The 10000-nt window shown below is 42.6% G+C and overlaps 1 protein-coding gene and 1 long non-coding RNA gene across 4 annotated transcripts in view; one reads left to right on the plus strand and one right to left on the minus strand.

Moving 5' to 3' along the window:
- The window catches only part of LOC138982653 (protein FAM53A-like), a 145026-nt gene that overhangs the window by 98027 nt on the left and 36999 nt on the right, over positions 1 to 10000 (plus strand). For all 3 annotated transcript variants that reach the window (XM_070355977.1, XM_070355978.1, XM_070355979.1), the window contains 2 exons: positions 1910 to 1940; positions 2210 to 3273. In XM_070355977.1, the coding sequence (XP_070212078.1) occupies positions 1910 to 1940; positions 2210 to 3273 (1095 nt within the window). The remainder of the gene's footprint in view (positions 1 to 1909; positions 1941 to 2209; positions 3274 to 10000) is intronic.
- LOC138982662 (uncharacterized) overlaps positions 5661 to 10000 on the minus strand; it is a 5035-nt gene continuing 695 nt past the window's right edge. The window contains exon 2 of the long non-coding RNA XR_011460922.1: positions 5661 to 7684. This is a non-coding gene — a long non-coding RNA (uncharacterized lncRNA). The remainder of the gene's footprint in view (positions 7685 to 10000) is intronic.

Genomic DNA, 10000 nt, shown 5'->3' on the forward strand with positions numbered 1-10000 from the left:
ATCCAAGCGGAGCGCGGGCGAAGCCCGCGCGTAGCGAGGTAGTTTTTTTTTTCATCTCCCAGCACTGAAAATTTTTTTGCCAAGTGGTGTCTGTCTGTGAACATTGTTCTAGAATTCATCTTTTAGCACAATATTAGCGACACTGTTTGGACAATTCTATTAAAATTAGGCGTACAAACTGATTTTGTTTCGGGGAATCCTCTCAGAGGATCAGAATTTTCATATAATATCATCGGAAGCTGTTACAACGGGAAAATGTGAAACTTTTGTCACTTTTTAACATGGAATTTCATCTTTGAGCGTTTCAAGCGGACTTTAATAAAATAGTTATTTGCGAATTAAGCAGCGGAAGACACTCACCGGTTCAACATGTGTATGGTCATTAAACCTCAAAACATTTCAGTAAGTGGTTTAGACAAACACCTCCGACATGTGAGGGTGACTGGTTTGTAGCTGAAGAGTTTTTTTCTAAAGTGTGTTCTAAATACAAATGACGTACTGGTAATGATGTAATGAGTTGTTCTAATCTTGTTCTTGGAACTCTTGCGGTTCCAAGCTTGTTCTTAGCAAGTCTTGGTGACGAGAACAAAGACTATCAATGAAATCTTTAGAAATAACCTCTGACAACGACGACGATGACGACGACGACGACGATAACAACAACAACAACAAATGACATCGACGACGACGACGACAACAACAACAACAACAACAACAACAACAACAAAAACAACAACACGAGAACAACAACAATCACGACAACGAACATGACAACAACAACACCAACAACTACGACGACAACTACAACGACTGGGTTATGATGACATCACCAATGATTTAAAGGCCGTTAAAAAATCGTTAAATCCTATTTCTTCACTGATTCTTATGAAATTTTAAAGGTAGGTTTGTTGTCCCCAACTTATTTTCACTCCATACTTTTCCAGAAGAAAAACATAATTTTGGCAGTTAAAAACCGTTAAATTTCAATTCTTCACCGATATTTATGAAATTTTGTGGGTAGGTTCGTTGTCCCCAACTGATTTTCACTCTATACTTTTCCAGAAGAAAGACATAATTTTGGCAGTTAAAAAACGTTAAATTTCAATTCTTCACGTTGTCCCAAACTGAATTTTAAGACATACTTTTCCAGACAAAAAACCTTATTTTTGGCAGTTAAAAACCGTTAAATCTCAATTCTTCATCGATATTTATGAAATTTTGTGGGTAGGTTCGTTGTCCCCAACTGATTTTCACTCCATACTTTTTCATAAGAAAAACATTATTTTGGCAGTTAAAAACCGTTACATTTAAATTTTCACCTATCTTTATGAAATTTAGTGGGTGGGTCCGTTGTCCCAAACTGAATTTCAAGACAAACTATTCCAGTCAAAAAAACTTATTTTTGGCAGTTAAAAACCGTTAACTGTCTCAATTCTACACCGATATTTATGACATTTTGTGGGTAGGTTTGTTGTCAGATTTGACATGATGGCAGAATTGAAAGTGTGAGATATCCTGATGTTTCACAATTTATGCTGCATAATTCAGCCCCATAGGCGCTTGAATTTTAGGTGGAGTTGGTTTTTTTTTCAGCCCAAACCAGTAACCCCCACATGGTTTTCATGTCCCTTTCTGAGAGACTTCAAGAAGTTTCAATTTGACGTCATGATTAGCCTGCCGCATTAGCAAGTATGAAAACACGTCATCGATGACACATTTTAAGACAGAGAGAGAGAGAGAGAGAGAGAGAGAGAGAGAGAGAGAGAGAGAGAGAGAGAGAGAGAGAATCATGTACACACAGATGGACGACTTCGCTTGGGGTATGTACTGCCCGGCAGTACACATCTACTTTATTGTTAATTGATTTTGTTGATTCAATAACAATTTATTATTTTGTTTTTTGTTGCAGGTTCCGAGGGAGGGTGGGCTTCAGATTGAAGGTAGCTTTTCTTGTCACATATTCCTTTCATAGTTGTCTTTTTAATACATGAACAAGCAGATGGTGTGAATATTGCATATGTGTAGCCTACATGTGTCTTACCGGGACAGGGGTGAGTTAAAATTACAAGCACAATCCTGCACTCAAGGTTAAAGTCACTCACCCATGTGTATGACGTGCAGGGAAGAATGTGTGGCTGTCGTGTGACAATGGTTATGGGATGACCTTTACCTTGACCTTGTGTATCACGTGCATGTGATGTGTGTGCAGGGAAGAATGTGTGGCTGTCGTGTGACGGCGAGATCAGGGATCAGGAGGGAAACACCACCACCAGGGACAAGCCGGCCGCCACGAGCAGCGCCCATGGACCCTCCCTCTCCTTCCTCCCGCTTCTCAACGACAACGACCGCCTGGGGCTGGGAGGGGGAGGGGGGAGCAGAAGGGGGTCTCCCCCCGGCACGGTCCCCCACCGTTTCCCCCATCCCACCAAGCCGGCAGCGAGAACGCGGAGCAACCTGAACGAGCACGTGGTGCCCCGCTACGCAGCATTCGACGTGCCGCCCAAGAAGAAACACTGCCGGTCACTGTCGGTTCCGGCTGACGCCCCGCTTCAAGGTTACGCGTCCACCTCGCCGCTAGTGGAGGGGGCCAAGGTGTGGCGACCCATCCCCATTGCCGCCCTCACCACGCCCGCCGCCACCACCACCAACACGACGGCGCTGCTCCACCTGGCCGACAGGATACCGTCCACGAGCTTCACCTCCCCGCACTACGACATGGGCCGGACGTTGAGCGGATTCACCGCCATCGGGGGCAGAACTGCCGCTCGCTTTCACAGAAACTTTAACGTGGTGGGAGGTGGGGGAGGGGGTTGTGGCAGTGGTGGTGGGGGAGGGGGGATGACCAAGCTGCCCATGGCGCCGTCCCCTCTGAGCGTGGACAGTGGGCGCGACACGACCTCTGACCTCCACACGCCCCCACAGTCCCCCGTCCCCCGCCCGGCCTCTGCCGCCAGCCTGCAGTGCCACCACCATCATCACCACCACCACCACCACCACAGCACCGCCTGGTGGACTCACCCCTCAGGGAGGTTACGCGGCGACGTCCTGCAGTCGAGGAGTCTATCGTACGAGGAGCCCATGTCTGGCGGGCTGCAGGCTGCCTCGGGCTCCACGCCCTGTGTGCTGGGCTCCTCCACCTCCCTGCCCCTGTCGCCGTGTCGCAGCAAGATCCCGCGCTGTCACTCCCAGCCCTGCGTGCTGCACCACAGGCGATGCGGCAAGAAGAGGCGGCGTGACGACAGGCCCGGGCTGGACTTCACCAAGATGACCGAGGTCAGAGGATGCTCAAACAACTCACATACAACATACAAACACACACACCATACAAACACTCACACACACCATACAAACATACACACCACACACACACACCACACAAACACACACACCATACAAACACACACACCACACACACACCACACAAACACACACACCATACAAACACACACACACCATACAAACACACACACCACACACACACACTATACAAACACACACACCATACAAACACACACACCATACAAAAACACACACCATACAAACACACACACCACACACACCATACAAACACACACACCATACAAACACACACACCATACAAACACACACACACCATACAAACACACACACACCACACACACACCATACAAACACACACACCATACAAACACACACCATACAAACACACACACCATACAAACACACACACCATACAAACACACACACTTTTTGTCAAAAAACGATTTAAGTCCGCCGTGTTATTTTTATTCTGGAGATCGCATGTCACAAATAATTCACTTTAAGCTCAGGTTATATATAAGGGATCTTAATAACGATCTAGTGAGACGTCACATTGCTACAGATGCATCTTGTGACTGCAGATTCCCGTCCGAATCCGTAAAACACTTCATATTCGATTGTCCAAATTATCGCGAAGCACGTCAAGAAACGATACATACCCTCCCTAATCACATAATTCACCTCCCCCACCTTTTAAACGGAGACAGACAGTATTCTTTAGATTTGATCAGGAACATTTTTTCCACCGTACACTCGCAAACCAGAATAAATGCTCTACAAGCCGGACAACAACTTTAACTTCTGCACATCTCCTACCCATTCCTCTTCTTTTATTCATCTTCTTTCCCTCCTTCCTTTCTTTTACTGTCTTTCTTTATACTCATTATGCAACGTTTATTATTAATAGATTTGGTTTATTGAGACACATTTTTCAGCCGTTACCGCCTTATGTTGTACTGTCATGCAGGAACACCACTATAAGCTTCTAGCTTGTTGCTGTTTCTGTGAACTTTGTATACATGTCATGATTGTAACCTTTGTTAAAATAAACTTATGTTTAAAAGAAAAAAAGAAAAAAAATACAAACACACACACCATACAAACACACACACCATACAAACACACACACCATACAAACACACACCACACAAACACACACACACACGTCATACAAACACACACACCATACAAACACACACCATACAAACACACACACCATACAAACACACACATCATACAAACACACACACCATACAAACACACACACCATACAAACACACACACCACAAACACACACACACACGTCATACAAACACACACACCATACAAACACACACCACACAAACACACACACACACGTCATACAAACACACACACCATACAAACACACACACACCATACAAACACACACACCATACAAACACACACACACCATACAAACACACACACCACACAAACACACACACCATACAAACACACACACACCATACAAACACACACCATACAAACACACACACCACACAAACACACACACCTCACAAACACACACACCACACAAACACACACACCACACAAACACACACACCACACAAACACACACACCATACACACACACACACCATACAAACACACACACCATACAAACACACCATACACACACACACCATACAAACACACACACCATACAAACACACACACACCACACAAACACACACCACACAAACACATACACCATACAAACACACACACCATACAAACACACACACCATACAAACACACACACCACACACACACCATACAAACACACACACCATACAAACACACACACCATACAAACACACACACCATACAAACACACACACCATACAAACACACACACACCACACAAACACACACCACACAAACACATACACCATACAAACACACACACCATACAAACACACACATCATACAAACACACACACCACACACACACCATACAAACACACACACCATACAAACACACACACCACACAAACACACACACACCATACAAACACACACACACCATACAAACACACACACCATACAAACAACAAGGACAAATGACACACACAACAACAACTACCAATACAATACAAGATACGCACAACAAGCACGGGGTCAGGACACCCCTATTTACTCATGTAGACGAATTCCAAAATTGGTTTGTGAAAACAGAAATAGGCCCTATCATAGGGTCTATGTTAAACAACCTACCCACACACAAGGAAGAACAAGGTGTGTGTGTGTGTGTATGGTCCTATGGAGCGTTGTGAATATGACAAATATCTGTCAGTGGTTTGTGGTGTGAAGAGCCATGGCAGCACAACAGTTCCTCGTGGCGCTACTTCCCAGTGTAACACCTTGTCTGGTAGAAAGCCCTGAAAGACTTGGACAACAACATGGAGTGCTTCTTGTCCATACCTCACGTACAAAAAGAATTAAATGTCAGTTGTGAACGGTACGATCAGCAGCATGGAAGTATTCAGCAAAGTATTAATAAAGTAAGCTGCCCTGATATGGCCCTTCGTGGTCGGCTGGGCGTTAAGGGGAGACAGGGTAGGCAAGCACTTTTTTATTTTATTTTGGAAACAGTTTGCTGCTTGTTTGATTTTTGCAAGCAGAATAACTTAATTAAGGGAAACCATTTTAAATTTTGAGTGTAAAGCAATTTTTGGGGGTTTTATTCACCAAAATGTGAGAAAAACGTTATAAAATGTGCTTTTTTTAAAATGTTGCAGTTTGTGAACCAGTGCATGTTTTGATCCAATTTTTCTTCTTTGCAGCAATATGTGTGTGTTTAATAATTCTGTGCATCGAAAAGCATTTCTAAGCAATATATTATTTTAATTTAGCATTTTCAGTTACCCGTTCAGTTCTGATAAGAAAAATACATGAGATCCTAACTGTCAGACTCATAAAAACCCAACCAATGCACTGAACTCTTATTCCATGCACAGAACTGATGCTGTACAACTCATAAACAACATATACAAAAACTGAACAAATCCATCAAGCCTTTCAAAAGTTGCAACATTTTAATTGTAGCGTTTTGTCTGAAAATTACATTCAGAGAAAACAGCATTTTAAAGATTTGAACCAGTACATAAAAAAACAAGTAGCACAGTGCACCCTGAATTCATATGTTTTTATCAGAATGACCACTTTACTATGATGGAGAAATGATTTGACGATCAAATTATCTGAACTTTTTTTAAAAAATCATTTGAAAACTCATCTATGTTAGTGCAGATATGAATCAAAACGAAACTGTCGGACTCATAAAAACACAAGGAATCCACTGTATTCTTATTCCATGCACAGAAATGGTGCTTCACAAATCATAAACAACATATACAAAATTGGAACAAATCCATCTAGCCATTCAAAAGTTACAACATTTTAATTACCACATTTTGTCTCAAATTACATGTAGAGAAAACAGCATGTAAAAGAATCTCACTAGTACCCCGGTAAACTAGTACCACAGTAGAGCTTGAATTAATGGGGTGGTTTTTTTTAACCAGAATAACACTTTAACTATGAAGGGGAAATGATTTGATAATCAAATTATCAGATTTTTTTTTATTTAAAAAAAATCATATGAAAACATTAAAAAAGTCAATTATCTGTGTTTGTGCTGATATGAAAATATTGATCAGAACCAAACTGTCAGACTCATAAAAACCCAACGGATGCACTGATTTCTTATTCCATTGCATAGAAATGATGCTTCACAAATCATCAACAGCATTACATAATTATATATACACAAATGGAACAAAGCTATCAAGCCATTCAAAAGTTGCAACATTTTAATTACAGTATTTCTGTGCTCAATCCTAACACTGCAGCAAATTTCTGTAAAGCTGAATGTCCCTTTCCATGTACCAACATGGTCATACGCGGATTATTTTAAATGCAACTTTACCACCCGAAGCGTTGCAAACACCGGGAGAAGAGTAAACAACTGCAGACTTGAATGGACACTCATATGCACTCCAGATGCAGGGCCTGTGCAAATCCTTGGGCTGATGCATCACCTTCTTTTAAAATCAGACTGCTATCAGACAAGCATTCAGTACAGGATATAGACCTTTCAGCAATAGATTGAGCTGATCAATGTTGACAAAAGCCCAACACATGTCAGCGGAGTGACGTTGCACAGTACCAGTATCCATATCTGCTTGTGATGGGTCAGAAGATGGCAAAGTATCTGTATCTTCTTATGGTTGGTCAGAAGATGGCAAAGCTGATGTTTCTGCTGTGGAAGAGGGTAGTTCCGGTTTAGCAAACTTTTCCATCAGGTCAATCTTTCTCCTCGCTGCCACCACAGGAGGACTGGTTCTCCCCTTGCTCCAACCTAATAAATACACAAACACTGATTTAATATTTGATACAACTGTCCATGGTTTTTGTTTGTAATAAGCTGCAAATTTTAAGACTCAATATAAACGTCAACAAGAGCTTGTACTTTATTTTGCAAATGACCATGTTACATGGGGTGTACCTCAACTTTTTGGCTAGGCCGGTAAATCAGAAATCCCAATCAGCCCCCAACCACTGAACCAGGCGGATTTTCTTACAACCACCTCAGCGGCTCGTACCCACACATGTCGGTTGACGAACACACACACACACACACACACAAAAGACATTCATTAATTTAACAGTGACTCATACTCATTACATGTGGATTTGCACTACTTATTAATACCCAAACACACACAACTTAATGACAAAAAAGTGTATGTTTTAATATATATAATGATAAATAATTGAAAATAAAAGCAGCCACGAAAAAGCAAAAGAAATCAAAGTATTCTCACCCTGTCACACACTAAACCTCACAGAAGGTTATCCCATAACATACCAGCCCCTATCACAAAATGTACATGTCAAGTTTACAATGGGATTTGAGTAACCACACAATCACATACAATGATACACTCAGGAACTAATACTGAAACTAGCTGAATTATTTTCTTTCTTTCTTCCTTTCTTTTCATATTTTTCTTTTAAAATTAATTCATTTCATCACACTTGCTATGTATTTGCTTGTTTCTTGTCTGTTGTCTGTTTTGTGTGTGTGTGTGTGTGTGTGTGTGTGTGTGTGTGTGTGTGAGTGTGTGTGTGTGTGTGTGTGTGTGTGTGTTCTGTGTGTGTGTATACATTTTCAGATTTCCTAAACCTAGCACTGTTTGCAGGTGATCTTTATGCTTTTGATTCATGAGTTGCATCCCCAGTCCTTTAGTTTAACTCTTTTTTTTTTCTTTGGTGAAGTAAATTGGATCTATTTTTTTATTCCTTAGTTAATGGAAAAGATTTGACAACAATATTGCTGTCAATGATAGGTTGGTCAGCCATGCTGGTGTAAACCAATCCTTTAGAATTAGAGAACGCTCTCTAGTAGGGTACTTATTTTCCTACGGTCAATGACCAGAAACAGAAACTGTGTCAGTCGTACATCGCTCAGATGCTGCTTCTCAGTTTGACCACAGACAAAGAATAATGATGACATGTTACACCATAGTAAGCTCTCAAGGACTGGCCAGCGAAGAACAATAAAATAGGGGTTGTGAAGACGATATCACAGAGATGATCGAGGGAGGGAGGGGAGGGGGGGGGGGGGGGGGGGTTTGCGGCGGCTACCAGTAAGTTCGTCACACGGTAGATTCGTCACCGGTCCCGGTAACTTCGCCACAGTAACTTCGCCACAGTAGTCCGAGCGCGGCTCTCTCTCTCTCTCTCTCTCTCTCTCTCTCTCTCTCTCTCTCCCACCTCCTTCCACCCCTCCCTCTGCTCACATTGAGTTTCTCTGCCTCCTTGACAGTGAGGTTGAAGTCGTGTTAGTGAGTGTGTGTGTGTGCGATGGTGTGTGTGAGTGTTTGTGCGTGTGTACGTGCGTGTGTGTGTGTGTTTTAGTGAGTGTGTGTGTATGTGCGATGGAGTGTGTGAGTTTTTGTCAGTGCGTGTGTGTGTGTCGTGTGTGTGCGTGCGTGCGTGTCATGGATGTGGGTGTATGTACGGCGTCCGTCTCTCTCTCTATCTCTCTCTCTCTCTCTCTCTCTCTCTCTCTCTCTCTCTCTCTCTCTCTCTCTCTCTCTCTCTCTCACTCACACACACTCTCTCTCAGTCTCTCTCTCTCTCAGTCTCTCACTACAGGCTGTTGAGAACTGCTCAATGAGTAGATCTCGGGTTGAGAACTGCTCAATGAGTAGATCTCGGGTTTTAAAATAACAACGCTCGGACTGTGTCGTCTGAAAACTGCTCAGTTGAGAACTGCACAATGAGTAGATCTCGGGTTTTCAAATAACCTCTCTCTCTCTCCCTCTCTCTCTCTCTCTCCCTGTCTCTCTCTCCCTCTCTCTCTCTAAAAAATATGAATCTTGAATCTCTCCCACAAATCAAACATCTGAAAGCATAAGCTCTTTAGCAGTAAACACCCGCCCACCCCTGCCGGTAACTTCGTCATAGGTGACGAATCTACCGTGTGACGAACTTACTGGTAGCCTTTGCGGCGGCGGCATGGTCAGTAAATTGGATCAAGAAACCCGCAAAATACTTCAGACACAAACTGTTTATCATTTACCTGCAAACCCTAACACATTCTTACAACAACAACAACATAACAATGTGCAATAAATCACGTTGTCAAACAAACAAGATCGAAAAGAGA

This window comes from Littorina saxatilis, linkage group LG12 (assembly GCF_037325665.1).
Source record: "Littorina saxatilis isolate snail1 linkage group LG12, US_GU_Lsax_2.0, whole genome shotgun sequence".
Lineage (NCBI taxonomy): Eukaryota > Metazoa > Mollusca > Gastropoda > Littorinimorpha > Littorinidae > Littorina > Littorina saxatilis.